At 42.4% G+C, this 27,652-nt stretch overlaps 1 protein-coding gene across 6 annotated transcripts in view; it reads left to right on the forward strand.

The window, feature by feature from the left end:
- The window catches only part of slc25a25b (solute carrier family 25 member 25b), a 55,793-nt gene that overhangs the window by 16,603 nt on the left and 11,538 nt on the right, over positions 1-27,652 (forward strand). For 2 of the 6 annotated variants that reach the window (XM_046290382.1, XM_046290381.1), the window contains 3 exons: positions 18,154-18,280; positions 18,614-18,701; positions 23,758-23,869. In XM_046290382.1, the coding sequence (XP_046146338.1) occupies positions 18,154-18,280; positions 18,614-18,701; positions 23,758-23,869 (327 nt within the window). Of the gene's footprint in view, positions 1-3,043; positions 3,710-9,320; positions 9,553-18,153; positions 18,281-18,613; positions 18,702-23,301; positions 23,338-23,757; positions 23,870-27,652 lie in introns of those variants that run through there. The other 4 variants (XM_046290383.1, XM_046290384.1, XM_046290380.1 and 1 more) reach the window with 4 other exon arrangements.

Consider the following 27,652-nt stretch of genomic DNA (forward strand, 5'->3'; position numbering starts at 1 on the left):
TTGGTGAAAGCCCAGGAAACAACTAATCGTTTCAACACTTAGGCTAACCTTCACAGTAATGAGCCTAACCTTCACAGTAATGAGATTTGGGCTGAAGGGATCATTGTGGAAGGAAGCATGGTGATTCTCCCTGAGGTAAACTTCACCCATAGACAACATTCTGCCAACCTCTAAGCTCACTCCATTAGCCACTCCATCTCTGTGAATGTCAATGGGATTTCACAGCATTTCCTCACCATGAGTTCTTGTCTTGTATTCTGGTTAACACCAAATACCCATGTCTTCCTGATGTTGAAGACACGATGTGTTGATGATAAAGGGGGCTGTTCTTTTTTACTGAATTGGTTCTCCTCTGTGTCTTTCACACTCAAATAACCAGATGGACAACCACACACAGCCCCGAGCACGCCCTCTTCAACAACTGTTGGATTTTCAAATCCAAACAATGTGAGATCAAAGCTCAGCCAATTTCTGCGCGAATACTGCATTTCCAACAAACTCGTGTCCAGAGCGAGTCCCGTCAGCCAGGCTACTGTCTTCCTGATGAAAATACTTACATTGTCCAGCAGGGGATGCCCACCTCTGACTCATTATTTTATTGAAAGCAGGGACATGCTGCCTTTCGTCAGAATATAAACATTATGTATAGAATTTACACCTGGAACATATGACATTAGAATTATTATTCAGATGGTTTTATATGATCAGGACTGTAATTATGAGGGAGGTACAATTTGATTATGTGGTGATGAAGCAGTAGTATTCTGTCAATACAGTTATTTCTTTTTTATTAACAGGTCAGGCCTAGTGCTGTGACGGTCATGGAACAGGTCAGACCTAGTGCAATAACGGTCATGTTATTGGTCAGCCAAATGACCGTTTGCTACAACATCTTGCTTGTTGTAAAGCGTCCATAAAACCAACTGCACAAATGCCAGGCTGTCCCGTCTTCAGTCAGCTGTTCATTCCACAAAAATGGTTGAACGTTTATGACAGACATTTTATTTTCATGATGGTCTTCATCCATAATCGTTGGTTATACTATTATACGGTAATTGTGCCAGCCGTAGTCTAGCCTCAAATCAGTTCTGTCAAGGGTGAGGTGAATAGTCTGGTCTTAATTGTTGCCAGCACAGCAGGGCTGCAGACATAAGTAAGGCCAAACCAAATCTGAGGGGATTTTTAAAACTTGATTAATACTTTCACAGCAGTTGTCTACACATAGTTGGTAGGTTAAACTGCAGCTGTAATATTATGCAGCTTCATATTTAGTCTTGCTAAGAGTGTGCAAAGTTGCCATCGATGCAAAGGGTGGCTACTTTGAAGAATCTCAAATATATTTTGATCTGTTTAGCAGTTTTTTTGGGCTACTCCCTGATTCCATGTGTTATTTTATAGTTTTGATGTCATCACTATTATTATACAATGTAGAAAATAGTATAAACAAAAACCCTTGAATGAGTAGGTGTGTCAACTTTTTATCGGTACTGTATACACGCACACACACACACTACCACACGCACTCTACACCCACACCCACACACGTATATTGTTGTATGGTGGTATTATACATTTTGTATTGTAGGTCATATTGTGGCTTAATACTGTTATATGATGTACTGTTTTATCTTTTTGTTTTGGATCCCTTATAAATACAAATACAAATGTATCACGCTGCATGAGGTAAAAGGTGGCCACACCAGATACTGACTGGTTTTCTGATCCACGCCCCTGCCTTTTTTTAAAGGTATCTGCCTATCGGATGCATATCTGTATTCCCAGTTATGTGAAATCAATAGATTAGACCCTAATGAATTCATTTCAATTGACTGATTTCCTTTATGTGGACATGTCCCTAGACATGAGGAGCACTCACTGACCTTTGCAATGATCTTCTGTTGTTATCTCTGGATAAAATCCCAATGCACAATCAGCTAGTGTTGAAGGAAACAAATAAACATTTCCTGGCCAAAAGGTCAACATGGGGAAGTCTGAACACCAAGGTTAAGTCTGCTCAGAAAATGACCAGAATTCAATTGATTTAAATGTTTAAAAGAAAAGTATTGGCAAGATTTGAAGCTAATGGGCAACATTCCAAATCATTCACTGAATGAGACATCCTTTAGTGATAAATGGAATTGACTCCAACCCTGTTGGAGACGTCGTAATAAAATCAGTAATCCTAAGTAATGGTAGGATTCAGCTGTAATCGGTTCTACGCTTCAATTTCAAGTTGAAAATGAATGAATAGATAAATACAAATTCAAACTGATACTCAGATGTGCAAGCTCATTCCGAACAGTGTCTTGGATGGAGCAGTCTTCAAAAAAAAAAGTATAACCTTTAATTAAACTAGGCAAGTTGGTGAAGAACAAATTCTTATTTACAATGACGGCCTACACTGGCCAAACCCGGACGACGCTGGGCCAATTGTGCGCCGCCCTATGGGACTGCCAATCACGGCAGGTTGTGATATAGGCCTTTGAAGACAGAAAAGATGAAGAGTGAGGAGAGTTGAAGAGGTTTTGCTGATCAGTATGTGTTAGTGGAAAAGAGCATGCAGAGCTGGGTGAGGTTGCCATGGTGATACTGACATTTTGATGGAGAGAATCGAAGAGGAGGGGAAAGAACAGTCAGCAGGTTTTTCCGAGATTAGAAAGACTTCCCCCAACCCTTACAAGCCCATTCGATTCAGGATGACAAGTCATAAATTAGTTGATTCGTTATATCCTCTATTCTAATTGGTTGTGGAGTCAAGCTCTGGGGAATCTCCAGTTGGACCTATCAGTGTGGGCTGCCGTGATTGGCTGATGCAGCGCTGCAGTGAGAATGCAGGTTTCAGGAGCCTCTTCTTTTTTACTGCATTACTCTGTCCGTCGGTACTGAGCCAGCTGACCGGCACAATCTTACTGTAGCTCCTGTCTCAGTCTTAACCTCTCAGTAGATGATATGCAGCAGAGATGCAGCCAAGGTAGTATCGAACTAAACTCAAGATATCAGTTGCAGTTGCATCATTCTTTAGTCTTTAACAGAAGTTACATGTTAGTGGTTTAAGAGTTTGTCCATACAATCATTTTGATTGGAACAGTTTAGTCCTGCATATTTGGCTGCATTAAAGCTACAGCTAAATTAATGTTTTTGTTTGGGCAGAGTAGAACTTATGGTGTGCGTTGATTGAAAGAAAAGTGCCACTAATACTGACTGATACATCTGAGGAAGGATGATGAAAGGAGGAGCACAGCTGAGTGCACACAGGAAAAGGGGCTTTTGGAGCTGAAGCAGTGACGCGGAAGAAACTTGAAGGACCCTCTTTTGCATTCTGCGGTTGTCCTCACCTGCCCTCGCTGAGAATTCTCTTTCTACCGGCGCAGAACTCTTACCTCGGCTGACACCCACCTTTCTAATTGTGTGTTGGCACCAGCTTTTCAGCACCCCGACGAGCATCAGTCTAGAGACGAGGATGCTGCAGAGTGTGTGGACTTCCCTATGCCAATGGTTTGTGGGAAGGACAGAGTGTGAGCCCGTGGGAACCCAGTCACCGGAGGAGAGCGAAGCAGAGGTTTCCGTCAGTGGAAAGACTGCCAAGAAAACTGGACTCAAGGGAGACCTTGACACATCTGCCAGGGATGACAAGGGCAGGAGTGATGGTGCACCTGCGAAGAAGACCACAGTGTTAATCATGGTGGTGCCCCCTGATGGCTTTCAACAGGTACCGCAGGGACGGAAACAACCGCTTTGTATGTGTGGAGGGGGTGGCAGGTGGAGGGATTGAACTGGCCATTTACTGGCTGTCTCCTTTGCATGGTGGGTGAGCACATTTGAAGTTAAAGTAATTAAGACACTGAAAATTCCGGTTCAATTTGGAAAAGGTTTTTGAGTTGAGTATTTCAAAATTCTGTAATGTTCTAGGACAGAATATAGAGTTTAAAGGGAGCATGTCGTCTTTGGTGATCTGAAAAACTTGGCACATCTTTCAAAGTTAACGCTGTGTCCACAGGCTGACACTTAACCATAGTGCCACCCTTTCAGAGAGAAGTTTCTGAGAGATGTCACAGGTACTGCATGTCCATTTCACAGCCAAAATACCTAATTCCAGTGAACATGCACAAACAACTTTAGAAATCTTTAGAAATTGGCTCGTGATTGTCCTCTGGGGTGCGATGAGCATTTGTTTAAGTGCTGTCCACTTAAGGGTTACCATGTGCAGTGGTACTCTCTTCGCATTGTGCTATGTAACAAACGTTGGCTCAAGTTATCAGGTGGGTTCAGAACATTGTGTCCAGAAAGGCTTCAAAAGTAGATATAATGTGTGGCTAGTTGCAGGTCTGGGAAAACCGCTATGTATGGACGATTTGTCCAATGCCTGCTTTCAAATTGACTTCACCGCAGATTGAGAGTAAACATGATAATACGATGTATGGCATTTGACTAATATATGCTATGCTTTGGTGGTAAATGGCACAACGGGAGATGGCGAGAACAGCTGTGTATCTGGTTTAACATGCTAGTTAGCTCAGTAAGTGGCTGAATCAATAAGGATCGAGGCATCATATAGTGTTAGCCGTGTTTTGAGAAGTCAAAGCACTTTGGATGACTTCTGTTCAGCTGCCACTGCTATCTTGATTTCCTTGCGTCTTGCAAGTTCTATATGTATTGTGATTTGATACTGTGATTTTTATTTTTATTGCTATTCAATGTTCCCAATTGGCTCTCTATTTTTAAAAGTGGTTCGGGAACAAGCTATAAATTAAACATTTTGGGGTGTTTTGGTGCAGGTACAGCCAACTAGTGCAAAAATATCATTACAATATGTACTGACTGACCGCATGTTTTTTTTGCTCTAGAAAAGCTTTTTGACACTTTGGACTGTTGTGGACTGATTATCTGAACTTTCAGACCGGCCTAATGACGGGACAGTATTGGAGAGGGATTGCTGATAACTATATGTTTATGGCCTTTTCTAAGTTGTCTATTGCATAGAGCGGGAGTAAACGGAAGATGGCCTATATTCAAATCAAATTTTATTTGTCACGTGTCGAATTCAACAGGTTTACAGTGAAATGCTTACTTTACAACCAGTGAAATGCTTACTTAACCAACAATACAGTTTTAAGAAAAATACTCACACGAAAAAAGAAATAAAAGTAACAAAGAGCAGCAGTAAAATAACAATAGCGAGGCGATATACAGGGGGTACCGGTACAGTCATGGTGCGGGAGCACCGGTTAGTCGAGGTAATTGAAGTAATATGTACATGTAGGTAGAGTTATTAACGTGACTACGCATAGATAATAACAGAGTAGCAGCAGTGTAAAAGAGGGGGGAGGTGGGCAATGCAAATAGTCTGGGTAGCCATTTGATTAGATAGTCAATGGAGAAGGATGAAAAAAAAACATGTTTTTCTGTAGGATCTTAATTTGATCACCCTGTTTCAGGAGAACTTTGAGATTTTAAAAGGCTTCTGAAGTTTATTTCCACTTACAAATTTCAGACTTGGTTTTCCCTTATGAAAAAAGGTATCAACCACTACAAAAATATAAATTGAATTATAATTCACATTTCCTGTTGCAGCAGTATTATTTTCCTGCTGTATCGTATCAAACTGGCTCAAATTAAGACCCTACAGCTGTAAGACCCCATGTCCCATTCCCAGGGCCGTCCCTAGTTACCACAGCCACAAAGTCATAATCCCTGCCTATTTCCACAATTTATCTTCTTAAAATGTGAGTTTAGGGCCTGGTGGCGCAGTGGTCTAGGGCACTGCATCGCAGCGCTAGCTGTACCACCAGAGACTGGGAGGTCTGTGGGGCGACGCACAATTTGCTTAGCGTCGTCCGGGTTAGGGAGGGTTTGGCCGGTAGGGATATCCTTGTCTCATCGCGCACCAGCGACTCCTGTGGTGGGCCGGGCGCAGTGCACGCTAACCAAGGTCGCCAGGTGCACGGTGTTTCCTCCCACACATTGGTGCAGCTGACTTCCGGGTTGGATGCGCACTGTGTTAAGAAGCAGTGCGGCTTGGTTGGGTTGTATTTCGGAGGACACATGACTTTCGACCTTAGTCTCTCCTGAGCCTGTATGGGAGTTGTAGCGATGAGACAAGATAGTAACTACAAATAATTGGATACTACGAAATGTAATAACATCAAAAGTGAGTTTAAACCTAACCTTGACCCTAACCTTATCCACACTGCTAACCTTATGCCTAACCTTCGATTAAGACAAAAAAATCTCACCAAAAATTTGGCTGTGTTAACTAGTGGTAGAGCTGTCCCCGGGAAGGAAAAAAAGAAATCTTGATTGACCGAAAGTAATGTGTTCCTTCGACCAATTGATTGGTCAGAAATGTTTAACTAGTATTTTTCCATATATAGACACACTAGAGGTCGACCGATTATTCGGAATGGCCGATTAATTAGGGCCGATGACAAGTTTTCATAACAATCGTAAATCTGTATTTTTGGACACCGATTTGGCCGATTTAAAAAAAGAAACAACAAAAAAAAACTTTTTTTACACCTTTTATTTAACTAGGCAAGTCAGTTAAGAAGCCTGCCTGTTACGCGAATGCAATAAGAAGCAAAGGTAAGTTGCTAGCTAGCATTATAAACTTATCTTATAAAAAACAATCAATCATAATCACTAGTTAACTACACATGGTTGATGATATTACTAGTTTATCTAGCGTGTCCTGCGTTGCATATAATCGATGCGGTGCGCATTTGTGAAAAAGGACTGTCGTTGCTCCAATGTGTACCTAACCTTAAACATGAATGCCTTTCTTAAAATCAATACACAAGTATATATTTTTAAACCTGCATATTTAGTTTATATTGCCTGCTAACCTGGCTCGTTGCGAACAGACAGCCAACTTCGCCAAATGGGGGATGATTTAACAAAAGCGCATTTCGTTGCACGACTACCTAACCATAAACATCGATGCCTTTCTTAAAATCAATACACAGAAGTATATATTTTTAAACCTACTGCGATGAGGCCCATTGTCGTGCCATTTATCTTCCTCATGTTTCAGCATGATTATGCATGGCCCCATGTTGCAAGGATCTGTACACAAAGTTTGTGGAAGCTGAAAATGTCCCAGTTCTTCCATGGCCTGCATACTCACTAGACATGCCACCAATTGAGCATGTTTGGGATGCCCTGGATTGATGTGTACAACCGTGTGTCCCAATTACTGCCAATATCCAGCAACTTCGCACAGCCATTGAAGTGGGAAAACATTCCACAGGCCACAATAATCACATTTGTCCTACTGTAAATACACTTACAAAAATATTTACAGAACATGTAAAGTGTTGGTCCCATGTTTCTAATAAAAGATCAGCCTAATCAACACGATGCGTCACACCAGATACTGACTGGTTTTCTGATCCATGCACCTATTTTTTTATTTATCTGTGACCAATGTGCATATCTGTATTCCCAGTCATGTGAAATCCATAGATTAGGGCCTAATTCGTTTTTCAATTGCAATATTAAAGCTGCTCATTTTGCGTTTTAATATTTTCATTGTCGCAGCATTTTTAAATGTATTAACCCAATCAACTTGGCTGGTTTTGAATAAGCATGTTATGTGTAAAGTTTGCATTACATCTCAGCCACGTGCATTCTGGACAAAGCAGAGTAAAAGGGACTGAAATGTTTTACCCTACAAAGCACTGACGGTCTAATGGCCGTAATGACTTTGACCAGACGTTTGTTTGTAAATGTCTATAGCCGAACTCTAAAGGGATGACTAGGTTTTAGAATCTAGGAGCAATCTACTATGTTTTAGGATCTAATGATCTAGCAGCATCTAAACTCTGTACAGGTATTATCCTTGCATGCACGTGTAACAGCTCCTGAATGTGCGTATGTCATTTGAACAGTGGATTTGACCTACCTACACACACACACCCCCCCCCCATACCAAGACCCCTCTCGTCAGCGGCTATTCTTCCTTTACCCTTGGACCCCAGCCAAGTGACTCACCCAGAAATAGCTGGCCAAGTGAAATGGGAAGTCCGAGAGCTAGGTACCTGGTGGTCACCCAAGAGTTGCTTGGCTGAAAATGCCCCCTTCTGACTCCCCTGCGCCCACCCCCACCCCTTCAGTGGGATAGGTGGTTCCTCTAGCAGGCAGTGGACAAGTGTGTGGGTTTTACAAGCTTGCTGCAGTCAGGCACCCGGCAATCTCTGGGACTCTCCAATCTCCTGTGCCTGTAATTGAATCACTCCTCACTCTCATCACCTATATTGTTGCCAGAAGACACTTTACTGGAGCAGACTATTACGTCAATGGTGATCTCTATTACTGACACACAATACAGTCTGGAATGGTGGTAACCTCTCGTTTAGTCCTAATTCTACAGGTACATGTTCTTTCTTTTTCATTCTTTTTACTTAAGTTTTCTAAAAGGCCCGTTTGTAAGTCTACCTGTATACATTTCAAGAGTAAGCTACTAAGTTAAAATAGGCCAAAGTTCCTGAGCACCGGCCATTTTCCTTTTCTAACAAGATGACTAATATCCAGTATATTAGCCATCTTGTTGGACATAAAAATTGTCAAATGTCTTGAAAGGAATAATAATAATATATGCCATAAGCAGGCGCTTTTATCCAAAGCGACTTACGTTAGACATTTCAAAGTTGCCCCACAATTACAACTGCACTTTAGTGAAACACAGATTTTGTGCATGTCTTTGAACTGTAGGAGATGGTCATCAATGTCAAACTTCAGGTAGTTTAAATATCAAATCCCCCTTGATATAATGGGTTGGGTAACACTTCTCTGTAATAACCCATTTAAAGGTGTTGATCATACAGTGTACCACAGTTTCGGTCCCAAGATCTGATTCCTTTTAATGCTGATGATCTCATGATTTCCTCTGTGTAATGAAGAGGAAGATGCCTAATATTGCTACAGTTGGTCACATTAAAGTACGGTAGGATGTGACTTGTGTATTTAAGCCGTTGTAATTAATTACACATAAAAAGCATTTGTACTGAAAGAAAGAGGAGCTTCAAAGGGTTTTCTGGAAAGTTCACCTCTGGTTCCTTCATTTCATTCAAGTGCACAAGTAATTTTTTTTCATGAAGGGGCCATTTGTTGGGGGCTAAATGGGAGGGCTCCTTTGTCGGACTGCAGTCTTGTTTGGTTCTCTTGAAATATTGACAGCCTGTGGTGTAAAGATAGTAAGAGGGTGGGATGTTGTGGCATCCAATGAGATTGCTCCTTGGTCCTACCAGCCTCTGTGGGAGGAACCTTTTTTGAGTCCTTTTATCCCATATGTGTCTTCTACCTACCAGCATTTTAGCTTTGCACTCCAGAGCGGGCAAACTTTTTTTTTTTCTATGTTACTTATTTATTTGTATTTTACATTTACCTAAGAGAAGCATGTTGTGCGTGTGCCTGTGTGTGCCCTTTACAAACGCAGAACACACTGAATTTGAGTATTTTGAATCGAATGGACTACCAGCTGAACTCAAGTCTCTTTTCAAACTGAGCATATTTCTTCCTTCTCAGGAATTTTCTACATATCGAAACTGGCGGAAGGTAGATATGCCGTTTTTAAATCTGGAATCTTTTTATAATTCTGTTTATGTGATCATAGCAATAACACTTGAATGCATTCGGTATTTCATTCAGCACTTTCATTCATATGGCAAGACTGGCAGACAGCCCTACAGCTGTAGAATGCGCTTTTTGATTGATTGTGTGAGTGGCCAGTCTGTAGACAGGCTCTCTGCCTCTGAGTAATGACTTGGAAATGATTGTAAATTCATACGAATTTTAATTAACGCTTTCTTGTTATATATAATCTGTCAGCAAGGCATTGTCCTTTGAACTGCCTAGGACCTAGCTTTTTAATGTGCTTCATGCACTGTCCTTATTTTGTCATTTGCTTTTTCATAGGGGTCAAATATGGCCTTAATGATTTATGCCAACAAAATATTTCAGACAATTTATTTCATAACCATGAGTTTGTCTTTAATTCATGTTCTTCCAAACTCTATCCAGTGGCTATGTAGGCAGACTTAATTTAGCCTCTGCCACAGGCTTTGACCTCCCCTTCTGTATGTGAGTGAAGCCTGGGAGCCGACGCTAGACTATACTTGACTCTGAGTCTGAACTGGTTCTTTAGATTATTCATTTAAAGTCAGTGGTTTGGCAGGTATCCTTCAAAGAAGGCTCAGACGCTTCCTGTGGAACGAAGAGTCTAGAAATGTCTAGAAAATCTAAGAAAGCCCAGAATAGTGACGTCAAAAATTATTAGAATGTAGGCTAATGCTTTGGTTGATATTTGCTTGTTGTCAAAATAACTTAACCTAAATGTATTCTAAGGGATGTGTGAGAAAATGGCGCTATAGTTCTTAAGACTGGACTTTGAACTCATTTCTGTTATTGCCCAGAAATTCTGTACTTCCTCAATAATTAGACTATTATCTGGAAAACTCACTATTTTATAAACAAACTAGTGGGCATCCGGCCAGTTTTATTCTTAACTTTGGTCAATTGCTCCTGGTCTGTTTTTAGGTTTCAGCTTGCAGAAATGGCCATCTAGTGCACATGGTTGAGTTTTATCTGATGTTCAGTCAAAGCTGTCTCCTTCTTTTCGAGGGCAAACAAACCATTGTTTAAAGGATTGCTCATGGTCTTACGTTGAGTTCGCAAACATATTAGCTTAGTTTCCTGGGTCTACTGACTGACCCTGGTTATTATAATTGTTTTTATTCTCAAAGTATCACTATATAACACTATACACATTGCTGTCACTCGATTTAGCTTATGACAGTCAAGTTCCACTTGGCACTATAATTCACTCATGCCTTTTGCTACCAACAACAGACTGTTCAATACAGTATAAAACCTAATGTTCTAAAAATAGTCTGGTCCAAAATTGTCACCATTAATAAAGATGATATAAAATACTGTGTCAAATAAATAAATGTTTAACATGTAATGTTTTTTATTCTAAAAAAAATGGTGTTTTCAATACCTCACCTTGTGAGGATAACAACACTGAGCCTTTTCTAAAATGTTTTGAGATTGGAGAACACATTGGGAGGGATCTTAGACCATTCATCCATACTGAATATTTTCAGATCCTTCGTTTGTTTGTTTTTATGGACTGTCCTCTTCAAAAACCACAGGTTACAAGTTCAATGGGGTTCAAGTCCAGAGACTAATATGGCCATTAAATGTAGATTTTTGTGGTCAATTAAGCTTATTTTTGTGGATTTTGATTGGTGCTTGGGGTTATTGTCTTGCTGGAAGATTGACTATTTTGCATCCTGGGGTCCTTAAGGTCAACGGCATCATGAACATTACCCAGTACCAGGACATTTTAGCCAAAAACCTGGTTACCTCTGCCAGGACGCTTAAACTTGGCAGAAAATTGATCTTCCAGCCTAATCTTTCTTCTCCAAGCACACACACCAAAATCCACAAAGAAATGCTTAATTGTGTTATGCAGGTGAATGAGGACCCAAAAGCGACTTGGCGAAAACAGAGTTTTTAATCCAGTAAAGTTACTTTACAAACAAAAGGCATAATACTACTCGTAATGACGAGAACAGACTGGAGACTTGATCAAGAACTGCAGGTTGCCTCGGGAAGGCACTTGAACGTAGCAGACTCAGACACCTGCTCACCACGCAGCATCTGAGGGAAACACGACACGACAGGGCAATACATAGACACAGCACGGTGAATAATAGACAAGGATCCGACAGGGCAGGAACGGAAAACAAGGAGAGAAATAGGGACTCTAATCAGGGAAAAGGATCGGGAACAGGTGTGGGAAGACTAAATGATTGATTAGGGGAATAGGAACAGCTGGGAGCAGGAACGAACGATAGAGAGAAGAGAGAGCGAGAGAGTGAGAGAGGGGGGGAGAGAGGGATAGAAAGAGGGAAAGAACCTAATAAGACCAGCAGAGGGAAACAAATAGAAGGGGAAGCACAGGGACAAGACATGATAATCAATGACAAAACATGACAGTACCCCCCCACTCACCGAGCGCCTCCTGGCGCACTCGAGGAGGAACCCTGGCGGCAACGGAGGAAATCATCAATAAGCGAACGGTCCAGCACGTCCCGAGACGGAACCCAACTCCTCTCCTCAGGACCGTAACCCTCCCAATCCACTAAGTATTGGTGACCCCGTCCCCGAGAACGCATGTCCATGATCCTACGTACCTTGTAAATGGGTGCGCTCTCGACAAGGACGGGAGGGGGAGGGAAGACGAACGGGGGTGCGAAGAAAGGGCTTGACACAGGAGACATGGAAGACAGGATGGACGCGACGAAGATGTCGCGGAAGAAGCAGTCGCACAGCGACAGGATTGACGACCTGGGAGACACGGAACGGACCAATGAACCGCGGAGTCAACTTACGAGAAGCTGTCGTAAGAGGAAGGTTGCTGGAAAGCCACACTCTCTGGCCGCAACAATACCTTGGACTCTTAATCCTGCGTTTATTGGCGGCTCTCACAGTCTGTGCCCTGTAACGGCAAAGTGCAGACCTCACCCTCCTCCAGGTGCGCTCACAACGTTGGACAAACGCTTGAGCGGAGGGAACGCTGGACTCGGCAAGCTGGGATGAGAACAGAGGAGGCTGGTAACCCAGACTACTCTGAAACGGAGATAACCCGGTAGCAGACGAAGGAAGCGAGTTGTGAGCGTATTCTGCCCAGGGGAGCTGTTCTGCCCAAGACGCAGGGTTTCTGAAAGAAAGGCTGCGTAGTATGCGACCAATCGTCTGATTGGCCCTCTCTGCTTGACCGTTAGACTGGGGATGAAACCCGGAAGAGAGACTGACGGACGCACCAATCAAACGACAGAACTCCCTCCAAAACTGTGACGTGAATTGCGGGCCTCTGTCTGAAACGGCGTCTAACGGGAGGCCATGAATTCTGAACACATTCTCGATGATGATTTGTGCCGTCTCCTTAGCGGAAGGAAGTTTAGCGAGGGGAATGAAATGTGCCGCCTTGGAGAACCTATCGACAACCGTAAGAATCACAGTCTTCCCCGCAGACAAAGGCAGACCGGTAATGAAGTCTAGGGCGATGTGAGACCATGGTCGAGAAGGAATGGGGAGCGGTCTGAGACGACCGGCAGGAGGAGAGTTACCCGACTTAGTCTGCGCGCAGTCCGAACAAGCAGCCACGAAACGGCGCGTGTCACGCTCCTGAGTCGGCCACCAAAAGCGCTGGCGAATAGACGCAAGAGTGCCTCGAACACCGGGATGACCAGCTAACTTGGCAGAGTGAGCCCACTGAAGAACAGCCAGACGAGTGGAAACAGGAACGAAAAGGAGGTTACTAGGACAAGCGCGGCGGCGAGCAGTGTGCGTGAGTGCTTGCTTAACCTGTCTTTCAATTCCCCAGACTGTCAACCCGACAACACGCCCATAAGGAAGAATCCCTCGGGATCAGTAGAAGCCACAGAAGAACTAAACAGACGGGATAAGGCATCAGGCTTGGTGTTTTTGCTACCCGGACGGTAAGAAATCACAAACTCGAAACGAAGCGAAAAACAACGCCCAACGAGCTTGACGGGCATTAAGTCGTTTGGCAGAACGGATGTACTCAAGGTTCTTATGGTCTGTCCAAACGACAAAAGGAACGGTCGCCCCCTCCAACCACTGTCGCCATTCGCCTAGGGCTAAGCGGATGGCGAGCAGTTCACGGTTACCCACATCATAGTTGCGCTCAGATGGCGACAGGCGATGAGAAAAATAAGCGCAAAGATGAACCTTATCGTCAGACTGGAAGCGCTGGGATAGAATGGCTCCCACGCCTACCTCTGAAGCGTCAACCTCGACAATGAATTGTCTAGTGACGTCAGGAGTAACGAGGATAGGAGCGGACGTAAAACGTTCTTTTAGATCAAAAGCTCCCTGGGCGGAACCGGACCACTTAAAACACGTCTTGACAGAAGTAAGAGCTGTGAGAGGGGCAGCAACTTGACCGAAATTACGAATGAAACGCCGATAGAAATTAGCGAAACCTAAAAAGCGCTGCAACTCGACACGTGACCTTGGAACGGGCCAATCACTGACAGCTTGGACCTTAGCGGAATCCATCTGAATGCCTTCAGCGGAAATAACGGAACCGAGAAAAGTAACGGAGGAGACATGAAAAGAGCACTTCTCAGCCTTTACGTAGAGACAATTCTCTAAAAGGCGCTGTAGAACACGTCGAACGTGCTGAACATGAATCTCGAGTGACGGTGAAAAAATCAGGATATCGTCAAGATAGACAAAAACAAAGATGTTCAGCATGTCTCTCAGAACATCATTAACTAATGCCTGAAAAACAGCTGGCGCATTGGCGAGACCAAACGGCAGAACCCGGTACTCAAAATGCCCTAACGGAGTGTTAAACGCCGTTTTCCACTCGTCCCCCTCTCTGATGCGCACGAGATGGTAAGCGTTACGAAGGTCCAACTTAGTAAAGCACCTGGCTCCCTGCAGAATCTCGAAGGCTGATGACATAAGGGGAAGCGGATAACGATTCTTAACCGTTATGTCATTCAGCCCTCGATAATCCACGCAGGGGCGCAGAGTACCGTCCTTCTTCTTAACAAAAAGAACCCCGCCCCGGCCGGAGAGGAAGAAGGCACTATGGTACCGGCGTCAAGAGACACAGATAAATAATCCTCGAGAGCCTTACGTTCGGGAGCCGACAGAGAGTATAGTCTACCCCGAGGAGGAGTGGTCCCCGGAAGGAGATCAATACTACAATCATACGACCGGTGAGGAGGAAGGGAGTTGGCTCGGGACCGACTGAAGACCGTGCGCAGATCATGATATTCCTCCGGCACTCCTGTCAAATCGCCAGGTTCCTCCTGAGAAGTGGGGACAGAAGAAATGGGAGGGATGGCAGACATTAAACACTTCACATGACAAGAAACGTTCCAGGATAGGATAGAATTACTAGACCAATTAATAGAAGGATTATGACATACTAGCCAGGGATGACCCAAAACAACAGGTGTAAAAGGTGAACGAAAAATCAAAAAAGAAATAGTCTCACTGTGGTTACCAGATACTGTGAGAGTTAAAGGTAATGTCTCAAATCTGATACTGGGAAGATGACTACCATCTAAGGCAAACATGGGCGTAGGCTTGTCTAACTGTCTGAAAGGAATGTCATGTTTCCGAGCCCATGCTTCGTCCATGAAACAACCCTCAGCCCCAGAGTCAATCAAGGCACTGCATGTAGCACCCGAACCGGTCCAGCGTAGATGGACCGACATAGTAGTACAGGATCTAGATGAAGAGACCTGAGTAGTAGCGCTCACCAGTAGCCCTCCGCTTACTGATGAGCTCTGGCCTTTACTGGACATGAATTGACAAAATGTCCATCAAATCCGCAATAGAGGCACAGGCGGTTGGTGATCCTCCGTTCCCTCTCCTTGGTCGAGATGCGAATACCTCCCAGCTGCATGGGCTCAGTCTCTGAGCCAGAGGAGGGAGATGGTTGCGATGCGGAGCAGGGAAACACCGTTGACGCGAGCTCTCTTCCACGAGCTTGGTGACGAAGATCTACCCGTCGTTCTATGCGGATGGCGAGAGCAATCAAAGAGTCCACACTGGAAGGAACCTCCCGAGAGAGAATCTCATCTTTGACCACTGCGTGGAGTCCCTCCAGAAAACGAGCGAGCAGCGCCGGCTCGTTCCAGTCACTAGAGGCAGCAAGAGTGCGAAACTCTATAGAGTAATCCGTTATGGATCGATCACCTTGGCATAGGGAAGCCAGGGCCCTAGAAGCCTCCCTACCAAAAACTGAACGGTCAAAAACCCGAATCTCCTCTTTAAAGTTCTGGTAATTGTTAGAACAATCAGCCCTTGCCTCCCAGATAGCTGTGCCCCACTCTCGAGCCCGGCCAGTAAGGAGTGAAATGACGTAAGCAACCCGAGCTCTCTCGCTAGAGTATGTGTTGGGTTGGAGAGAGAACACAATATCACACTGGGTGAGAAAGGAGCGGCACTCCGTGGGCTGCCCGGAGTAGCAAGGTGGGTTATTAACCCTAGTTTCCGGAGGCTCGGCAGGCCAGGAAGTAACAGGTGGCACGAGACGAAGACTCTGGAACTGTCCAGAGAGGTCGGAAACCTGAGCGACCAGGTTCTCCACGGCATGGCGAGCAGCAGACAATTCCTGCTCGTGTCTGCCGAGCATGGCTCCTTGGATCTCGACGGCAGTGTTACGAGCATCTGTAGTCGCTGGGTCCATTCCTTGGTCGGATCCTTCTGTTATGCAGGTGAATGAGGACCCAAAAGCGACTTGGCGAAAACAGAGTTTTTAATCCAGTAAAGTTACTTTACAAACAAAAGGCATAATACTACTCGTAATGACGAGAACAGACTGGAGACTTGATCAAGAACTGCAGGTTGCCTCGGGAAGGCACTTGAACGTAGCAGACTCAGACACCTGCTCACCACGCAGCATCTGAGGGAAACACGACACGACAGGGCAATACATAGACACAGCACGGTGAATAATAGACAAGGATCCGACAGGGCAGGAACGGAAAACAAGGAGAGAAATAGGGACTCTAATCAGGGAAAAGGATCGGGAACAGGTGTGGGAAGACTAAATGATTGATTAGGGGAATAGGAACAGCTGGGAGCAGGAACGGAACGATAGAGAGAAGAGAGAGCGAGAGAGTGAGAGAGGGAGGGGGAGAGAGAGGGATAGAAAGAGGGAAAGAACCTAATAAGACCAGCAGAGGGAAACAAATAGAAGGGGAAGCACAGGGACAAGACATGATAATCAATGACAAAACATGACAAATTGACCACAAAATCAAGATTTTGCAATGCCCATCTGTCTCAAGACTTGAACCCCACTAAAAACCAGTGATTTGAAATGAAGAGGACAGTCCATAAGCGCAGACTAAGGATATCAAGGATCTGGAAAGTTTCTGTATGGAGGAATGGGTTTCCTAAAGTCAGTACTGCGACCCCCTCTCATGCTGCAAGTTGTTTTTTGCTCTAGCACTACACAGCTGATTCAAATAATCAAAGCTTGATGAATTGGTTATTTGAATCAGCTGTGTAGTGCTAGGACAAAAACCAAAACATACTGGTCTTGGCCAGAAGATTAAAAAATAACTGTTTGGAGATTCTCTTCTGCACTGTTCAACCAATCCAGTAAATGTGGAGGAGGAGTTGAGATGGAGTGTCGCCTTGTTAACGTCCAAAAGAGGAAGTCTCGTCACAGGCTCTCTTTCTAATTCCCCTGAAAACCGATTGCATCTGGTGGTTGGGGACACGGCAGAGGCTAGGAGTTAAAAAGGTGCTGGACTGTTAGCAACACAATAGTCCTAGAATATATAGATATATTGGACCTGTATTTAGGCCATCTACTCTATAAACCTGATGTGATAACCTAAAAGTTTAACATAAGGAGTTACACTAAGGTAACTCTTTCACCTGTCCCCTAACATGCCCCAAAGGTCAGTAGTTCAGATATTTTTGGAAATGCACAGAACCATGCACACACCCCTACAGTCATGGAAATGCACACACAACCATGTGAGTCAGTCCTCATAGATTCAGCTGGCCCAGACACACTCATAAACTCTTCACCCAAAGTTCATAACTGTGAGTCAAGATTGACTGTAAATCGCTGAGAAGAACTCCCAGGCCTAGCTCCGCCTTCTTAATAAAGGCTCTTCCTTGGCTCAGAGCCAATTGGGGTAGGGGTTAATGACTGAAGTGCACTCGGCTCCACATGCATTTCTCAACGCCTTCAGCTCGATGGCTCAGGCAGCCTGGGTGCTCTTTCCGCCAGGCTTGAGTTAGAGTTTAATGTGGCTGTGATGGTCTAAACACTCCACACTAATGGATCAGGTGATGCCCACTATATGACCACTCTGGAGCAAACCAGACCCAGATGGCTTGTGGCTGTTACCTTCCTCTCACTGACTTACACGCCTGTCCTCGAATCACTCGGTCCATCTCTTTCTTGTGGCTCACCTTTGTTATAGTTTTAACTACATTTAGGCTATAATTTCCCCTTGCCTCGCGAAATCTCCATATATTTTTTTTTTTTTAACCGTCCTTTACTCACCTGTCTTCAACCTGTATGTAAGTTGATAATTAATCGTTATCTAAATGTAAAATGTCTTTCTCATCTGACAGAAAATAGTGAAAGCGGGAGACAAGGACCTGGATGGCCAGCTGGATTTTGAGGAGTTTGTCCACTACCTGAGAGATCATGAGAAGAAACTTCGGCTGGTCTTCAAAAGCCTGGACAAGAAGAACGATGGTACGATGGAACACAGGCTGGAGCCACACAACCACTGCCTGTGTTTTACTTGTATCACTACCAGTTACACTTAAACCACTGTTTAACCTTCAAAGTGCTATAACGTACTAATCACTTGGGCAGCTGGGGGGAAAATGATGCATTGGGTTAAGCTGTGCATACATAATGACATACTGTGACTGAGGAAATTCTGCATTTAGGTTTATTACATTTGATGTACTGTTCTATAAGCTGGTATTAAAAGCGTAGTAATATCCAGTCAATGAGATGATATCATCATAATTCAACACATTGCGAGTGGTCGATGTTGATTTTTACTCTTTTGCCCCACAGGTCACATTGACTCGCAGGAAATCATGCAGTCCCTTCGAGACCTGGGGGTTAACATCTCTGAGCAGCAGGCTGAGAAGATCCTCAAAAGGTGAGGCTGTCAACCTGGGCTGACGAGTCTCCCGTCTCACCAACACTCCTGTCTAAACTAATGGCTCGTAGTGTCCAGCATACATTTAGTCTCTCACTTCTCTCTTCTCTCTTTCAAATTCAGATTGCTTTATTGATGTGAAATACAATTTGTAGATATTGCCAAAGCAATATAGTGGTACAGCATTTCAGTAAATGCAGTACAATGCAATGAGGATAATGAAATACAGTTAATTTCAGTAGTAATAATAGTACATATCATGTATGCAGGTTCAACACTACTGATGTTGTATTGTGTAATCTTCGGTTGAAGATCCTCGGGAGAAATCCTCTCTCTCCCCATTTCTCTATTTCATCTTTAATTTAATCTTTAAATTAATGGCTGACTGGTTGCAGTCAGTGTCGTCCATTTACCACTGCCTGGGTCGACTGGGTAACCCGAGTCCACCAGAATATTCCACAGAAGTATTGGTGTTTCCCTCGATTACTCTGGGATACTGCCTGTTAATCCTTGTCAGAGTTGCCACTCCAGTCCTATACTGTCTACCCTAATGGCTTTTTTGAAGCTTGGACTTTCAGGGTTCTCCCCAGGATTTTTTAACAAGGTGGTGCTGCTGAGTACGGCAGCAGGAGAGACCCATAGGAGGGCAGTTACCGCCTTAGGACTCGTAGATTTTGCGTTTTTGAACACCTGTTACTGCCATTTCCTGCAATCTAGAGAAATGTTTTGCCATATATTCAGTACCAGTCAAAAATTGACACGCCTACTCATTCAAAAAAAATATATATATATATTTTCTACATTTCTAGAATAATAGTGAAGACGTCTCAACTATAAAATAACACATGGAATCATGTAATAACCAAAAAGAGTGTTAACCTGTTCTGTTAGTGGAACCCCCCCGCAACAGCCAGTGAGAGCTCATAATTAAAATTCCTCAAGCATACAAGTATTTTACACCATGTTAAAGATAAAATTCTCGTTAATCCAGCCACCGTGTCTGATTTCAAAAAGGATTTACAGCGAAAGCACCACAAAACGATTGTTAGGTCACCACCAAGCCACAGAAAAACACAGCCATTTTTCCAGCCAAAGAGAGGAGTCACAAAAAGCAGAAATAGAGATAAAAATTCATCACTAACCTTTGATGATCTTCATCAGATGACACTCATAGGACTTCATGTTACACAATACATGTATGTTTTGTTTGATAAAGTTCATATTTATATTTAAAACATAAGTTTATATTGGTGCGTTACGTTCAGTAGTTCTAAAACATGCTGTGATTGTGCAGAAAGCCACATCAATTTACAGAAATACTCATAATAAACATTGATAAAGATACGGCTATTATACATGGAACTTTAGATAAACTTCTCCTTAATGCAACCGTTGTCAGATTTTTTAAAAACTTTACGGAGAAAGCAAACCATACAATATTCTGAGTACAGCCTTTAGGCAACAAAGCAGCCAAAAAGATACTCGCCATATTGGGTAGTCAACATTTCTCAGAAATAGCATTTTAAATATTCACTTACCTTTTTTCTTCATCAGAATGCACTCCCAGGAATCCCAGTTCCACCATAATTGATTGATTTGTTCGATAATGTCCATCAGTTATGTCCAAATAAATTATTTTGTTAGGGCATTTGGTAAACAAATCCAAAAGCGCATTCAGGTCGCGTCGGACGAAAAGTTCAAAAGGTTACTTTACAGCTCGTAGAAACATGCCAAACTAAGTATGAAATCAATATTTAGGATGTTTTTAACATACAACTTCATTAACCTGTAGTGACACCCCATCCCGTGAACAGGACCGTTGTCATCATCTGACACTAATTAGCATAACGCAACGGACATACATTTTCCTAGAAAATATTCCTATTCATGAAAATCACAAGTGAAATATATTGGAACACAGCTTAGCCTTTTGTTAATCACCCTGTCATCTCAGATTTTCAAAATACGCTTTACAGCCAACGCTAGACAAGCATTTGTGTAAGTTTATCATAGCCTAGTATAGCATTATGCCTTGCTAGCAGCAGGAACCTTGTCACGGAAATCAGAAAAGCAATCAAATTAAATCGTTTACTTTTGATGAACTTCGGATGTTTTCACTCACGAGACTCCCAGGTAGACAGCCAAAGTTCATTTTTTTCCCAAAATATTATTTTTGTAGGCGGAATAGCTCCAGTTTGTTCTTCAAGTTTGGCTGAGAAATCGCCCGGAAATTGCGGTCACCACAACGCCGAAAAATATTCCAAATTAGCTCCATAATATCGACAGAAACATGGCAAACATTGTTTAGAATCCATCCTCAAGGTGTTTTTCTAATATCTATTCGATAATATATCCGTCGGGACAATTCGTTTTTCACTAGGACCGATTGGAATAATGGCTACCTCTGTATTTTACGCGAGAATCTCTCTCGGAGCCGCAATGTGGATAGAAAAGTAGATCTATCTTACTTTCTCTGTTTTTTGCCTGCCATATGAGTTCTGTTATACTCAGACATCATTCAAACAGTTTCAGAAACTTCAGTGTTTTCTATCCAAATTTACTAATTATATGCATATTCTAGCTTTTACAGCTGAGTAGCAGGCAGCTTAATTTGGGCATGTTTTTCACCCAAGCTACCCAATACTGCCCCCTACCCCAAAGAAGTTAAACAAATCAAATTATTGTTTATATTTTAGATTCTTCAAAGTAGCCACCATTTTTCTTGATGACAGCTTTGCAGACCAGCTCCACCTGGAATGCTTTTCCAACAGTCTTGAAGGAGTTGCTACATATGCTGAGCACTTGTTGGCTGCTTTTCCTTTACTCTGCGATTCAACTCATCCCAAACCATCTCATTTGGGTTGAGGTCGGTGATTGGGGAGGGCATGTCATCTGATGCAGCACTCCATCACTCCTTCTTGGTCAAATAGCCCTTACACAGCCTGGAGGTGTGTTTTGGGTCATTGTCCTGTTGAAAAACAAATGATAGTGCCACTAAGCTAAAACTAGATGGGATGGCGTATCGCTGCAGAATGCTGTGGTAGCCATGCTGGTTAAGTGTGACTTGAATTCTAAATAAATCACAGACAGTGTCACCAGCAAAGCACCATCACACCCCCTCCATGCTTCACAGTGGGAACCACACATGTGGAAATCTTTCGTTCACCTACTCTGCATCTCAGAAAGACACGGCGGTTGGAACCAAATATCTCACATTTGGACTCATCAGACCAAAGGATAGATTTCCACCGGTTTAATGTCCATTTCTCATGTTTCTTGGCCCAAGCAAGTCTATTCTTGTGATTGGTGTCCTTTGGTAGTGGTTTCTTTGCAGCAATTTGACCATGAAGGCCTAATTCACGCAGTCTCCTCTGAATAGTTGATGTTGAGATGTGTCTGTTACTTGAACTCTGTGAAGCATTTATTTGGGTTGCAATTTCTGAGGCTGGTAACTCTAATGAACTCATCTGCAGCAGAGGTAACTCTGGTGTCTCTCTCTTTCCTGTGGCGGTCCTCTTGAGCCAATTTCATCATAGCTCTTGATGTTTTTTGACGACTGCACTTGAAGAAACTTGAATAGTTCTTGAAATTTACAGCATTGACTGACCTTCATGTCTTAAAGTAATGTTGGGCTGTCGCTTCTCTTTGCTTATTTGAGCTGTTATTGTCATATTATGGACTACGTCTTTTACCATATAGGGTTATCTTCTGTATATCACCCCTACCTTGTCACAACACAACTTATTGGCTCAAACGCATTAAGAAATTCCACAAATGAACTTTTAACAAGGCACACCTGTTAATTGAAATGCATTCCAGGTTACAACCTCATGAAGCTGGTTGAGAGAATGCCAAGAGTGTGCAAAGCTGTCAAGGAAAAGGGTGGCTACTTTGAATAATCTCAAATATAAAATATGTTTTGATTTGTTGAACACTTTTTTTATTACTACATGATTCCATATTTTGTTATTTCATAGTGTTGATGTCTTCACTATTATTCTACAATGTATAAAATAGTACAATTAATGAAACCCTGGAATGAGTGTGTCCAAACTTTTAACTGGTACATGTGTTGATGTCTTCATATACAATGTATAAAATTTTTAATTTTTTTTTTTGGTACTGTGTATATATATATATATATATTTTTTTTTTTTACATAGTGGTGCAGCGCCCCTCTTAATTTCTTTGGGGAGAACCCTGCCTTTTACAGTTCTAAGGACCCACACGTTTAATATGTGCAAGGCATATTGATAAGCGGAGGAAACTACAATGATTTACTCTAGTTGAGATAATGCTAAGTTTATGTCCTTCTGACTGAAGTTGTTTTAATACCAGGAAGTAGATCTATTTTGCTTGCATGTTACTTATTAAACCATTTTTCACCACGTCCAATAAGGATATCATGAAATCACTAAGAGTATTTGGTTTTATTCCATCCATTTGAAAGATTCTTCCTCAGGCATTAGTTAGGGTGAGCATTATGACATCACCACCAGAGCCCCCCCTTGTTATTTTGTAGTTCTAATTGTGTGTTTATGTGCATGTGCCTCCCCTCTCCTTTCTCTCCCCTTCTCTTTCGCCCTCTTGCTGGTCTCAGAATAAGGAAGGGCCTTGTCTGGGCCCCTATCATGTAGTAAGTAATGGAATCATCTCCGTCTGCTTGCCCTGCCTCACAAACGCACATTGTCGTCTTCGCTTCGTATTTGACTCTGTTTGTTTGTTTGTTTTCTGCCCTATCTTCAAGTTTTATTTAATTGTTACAAAGAGAGCCACCGCAAAGACTTGTAGCCCTTTTAATTGCTTGTAAAAAGGCCAAATTAAGACGAATACTGAAAGATTCCCATAACCCAACATAGAAAATGCCCATGGCATGCTTAAATTTGGAAAGTAAAAAAGCAGCATTTAAAAGCATTTATAATTTAATCAAAGTTGTGCATGTGTGAGCTTATGACACACGCCCACACATAGACGGTCTGGTGAAACAAAAGAGAAGAGGCACTGTAAAAAGCTATGTTGTAATGGTTCTGGTCTTTTCTGTTTTCTCTGTCAACAGCATGGACAAGAACGGCACGATGACCATCGACTGGAACGAGTGGAGAGACTACCACCTGCTGCACCCTGCTGATAACATTCCTGAGATCATCCTGTACTGGAAACACTCTACGGTAAAATGGAAAAACTGCATGTTTTCCTCTCAGGGTTGTTCAAAAGCTAATTTTCATTGGTTGTTTAAATTTTGTTTTTCATTTAAGTAAAATTAGTGGTCCTGTATGGTAGAGCATGTGCTTGCACCACCAGAGTTGTGGGTTCGATTCTCGGGGCCACCCATTCGTAAAAATGCACGCATGACTATAATTTGCATTGGATAAAAGCATCTGTATGGCAGCGAGAAAGCCCTGCTCTACCATTATTAAAACTACTAGGACTGTATGTTGACACGTTTGGCGTATTTCCTTTCTCTTCCAATTCAAAAGCAGAGTAGTGTTAATATATTATTAATAGTCCCACAGATACAAACACATTCTCTATGTCCCAACGATATTAGCCGTCTCGGCCCTGATTCCCGGAAAGACTCCCTAGAGGAGCCAAACTGGTCACTGTGATCCTGCTTAACCAGACCAGATCAACCAAGCAGCTACTGCTGACGTCAATAAGCTGGTCCTTCTGCTATCGTATCCCTTTAGGCCAGACACAGACCTGTAGATCAAATCTAACTTATTTTCCACGTTCGCCAAATACAAGTGTAGACTTTACTGTGAAATGCTTACTTACAAGCCCTTAACCAACAGTGCAGTTCAAGAAGAAGAAAATATTTACCAAGTAGGCTAAAATAAAAAGTAATAATAAAAAGTAACACAATAAGAATAACAATAACGAGGCTATATGTAAATTGTCCGGTGGCTATTTTTATGAATTGTTCAGCAGTCTAATGGTTTGGGTGTAGAAACTGTTGAGGAGCCTTTTGGTCCTAGACATGGCACTCCGGTACCGCTTACCGTGCGGTAGCAGAGAAAACAGTCTGGAGTCTCTGACAAAGATCGTAGTGGAGATTCAGTTCACACACTCGTCATTCACACACTCGTGGTCCATATGTGACCGACTGACTTGATTTGGTCTTATGTAGCAAAATTTGAAATTGTGTTTTTTACATTGGATAAAAGTAGAGACTCAAAGTTAGAAAGTTGTATATCATACACTACAGTTGAGGAACAATGGGAAAGTAATTCTCCTTTGAAATGTAATACATTTGTAACCCCACTTTTGAGAAAATGGTCCTTGAATGTTTTGTAACACCTACTGGAGAGCTCTTTGTCTACGCCCATTCTGCATCATTCACACCCTCTTAAGCCTTAGCCCCACCCATCTCTTTAAGGATTCACGTGAGGCCATGTGCTAAACAGAGTGAGTACGGTAGTGTACTAAACAACCAAAGATTTCAAGACTAAAGTCTGGTTTATACTACGTCTATCGACATGTCTGTAGACAGTTGTCGCAGTGACATCATGAACATTCTATTTTCGCCCGACATCAAACTTGTCGTTGTCGTTATGAAAAAGTATAAACACAAAAACGACAGGCTGCATGACATCAGCAGCCTGGTGGTCCAAAACTGAATATCTGGTGTATTTTAACACCAATAAATCCATCCAGTCAATCTAGCAAATGAGGCAACTTTCTAAACAATGTTTTTTGTATCTTGCTAGCGAGTCAGCCAGATAACGTTAGCTAGCTAACAGTATGCTTTAACTTTCAATGAAAATGACTTTCTTAAAAAAAAAAGCTGTGTTAGACAGGATTACCTACACATACTGAGCAGCTCATGTTAGACAGAAGCGTGGCAGACCAATCCAAACTCCTCTCCAGGCATGTCCAGCCCATCCATTATGCCAGTGTTAGGAATATTATGAATAAATGACTAAACAATATCCTCATTTTAAATAGAACTGAAACTAAGTAAACTTATACTCTGCTTTATTAACAATATGAGTTCATAAGAAGGGATTATGTGGCATGAACAAGGAGTAATTAAATATAAATAACACCATTCCAAACTAGTCTGGAGAGGAATGGGTTGTGGGTTAAGTAAGCAGATAGGGTTGTTAACCTATGGTTGAACTGACAAAACTTAGATCTGGGGTGTTTTAGATAAGGCAGTGAGTGCATTCCTAGGTTTTCTGTTAATTAGAACTGTCAGCTAAGTGGTGATCGATAATAGTGAGGGGTCAAGAGTTAATTCAGTTATGTTGTGTGTCCTGTGTGTGTGTGTTAGTGAGTTGGAATTAACTTTTAAACTCACTTCATTCTCAGTCGGGAGGAGGGGATTCATTCTAGAAGCAATGAAATGATGTCATGTTTTGTATATAAACTGTTCGTGGATACATGAGAGCGCGCTCCGAGAATAAATCCTATTATCCATTTTTGATGAGACTGGTCTCCGTCTATTTTATGCAAATAACAATCTTACAAATTCTCATCAAATAGACTAAGTGAATTCAATTAATGAAAACATATTGGAAATAATTAAATTACTTTTAACAGCCAGTCAATCATGGCTAGCGGGAATGTTCCCATCTTTTTCCTTGCTAAAACAACTAGTCTCGTAATTTAAACAATTTTATTCATATTTACAGATGGCATACAAGTTTATTATTAAGGCACATGTAAGTTCACATGTTCCAGAAGAAAAAAAACGCATTTTGATAAAAATACAAATTTGGGTTTAAAATGCCTCTCCTGTGATGTAGTGATGTGCAACATACGCCTAGTTTCTTAAAACGAGCCACATACTGGCACTAGGCTTAGGCAGTATCCAGATTGTCATACTTTTTATACTGACCTTGTGCCATCCTGGGATATACAGTAATACCGGCACTGAACACTATCACTATTTTCAAACCCCACAGTCTCTGTAATCCATAGATTAGCAATGCTAAAAGGTAAAATCCTAACTAAATGCTAGCGAGAGCCTTGTGAACATTTTATACGGTGTTTGACCTAAACTATTTCCAGGACAGATACCCTAAGTCCGTACTGTAATTAGATCTTACACCTGGCGCTTGCTGCACAACACTGAGTGACTCCCAAAGCTCTGGTCTGTCGTCGTTGTGTGCTTGTAAACACCATGTGACTCTTGACTACCGGTAAGCTTCATAATGAAAAATCATGACAGGTGAAATGAACGCGATCTTCTTTATCTGCTAACATATTGACAAATTGACTGCAGGTATTTACTTTAAAAGCAGCTACAAATATTCACATTCATTAAAACACTTCAAATAAATAGTTAACGGTATTGACAGTATTAAAAAACGATCATATGGCTATTTCCACATTTCCCCTGGTATGTGGTATATATGGTAAACACAGAAGGAGTACTGTCACTTATATGTAAATTAGAGTTTGGAGCAGGATGCCTTTTAACTACTATCACAAGGAATCTTATATCCTGGTCGGTCAGACCCGCTATCCTTGTGCATCTTATATCCTGGTTGGTTCGACCTGCCATCACGGCGAATCTTAATTCCTGGTCTATTCGCTTTGCCATCACAGTACATTTGCATGTGACAAATGTTTTTATTTGGATTAAAAACATTTATTTAACTACAATGGGTAAGTCAGTTGAGAACAAATTCTAATTTACAATGTTGGCGTACCCCGGCCAAACCCTAATTGGACGACACTGGGCCAATTGTGCGCCGCCCTATGGGACTCCCTGTCACGGCCGGTTGTGATACAGCCTGGAATCGAACCAGGGTCAGTGGTGTCTTACACCGCTGCGCTACTCGGGAGCCCCACATGGGGGACCAGTATAAATTACAAGACTGGCGCTAAGTGGACTTTAATTTGAGGAGATTTGAAGGGGTTGAAAGCGGTTCTGCAGCTGAGATACAGTGGGTGTTTTCACAATTTGTCGTGACCCCCCCCCACCCCTTTTAAGAGCTCAAACT

This window comes from Oncorhynchus gorbuscha, linkage group LG11, assembly GCF_021184085.1.
Source record: "Oncorhynchus gorbuscha isolate QuinsamMale2020 ecotype Even-year linkage group LG11, OgorEven_v1.0, whole genome shotgun sequence".
Lineage (NCBI taxonomy): Eukaryota > Metazoa > Chordata > Actinopteri > Salmoniformes > Salmonidae > Oncorhynchus > Oncorhynchus gorbuscha.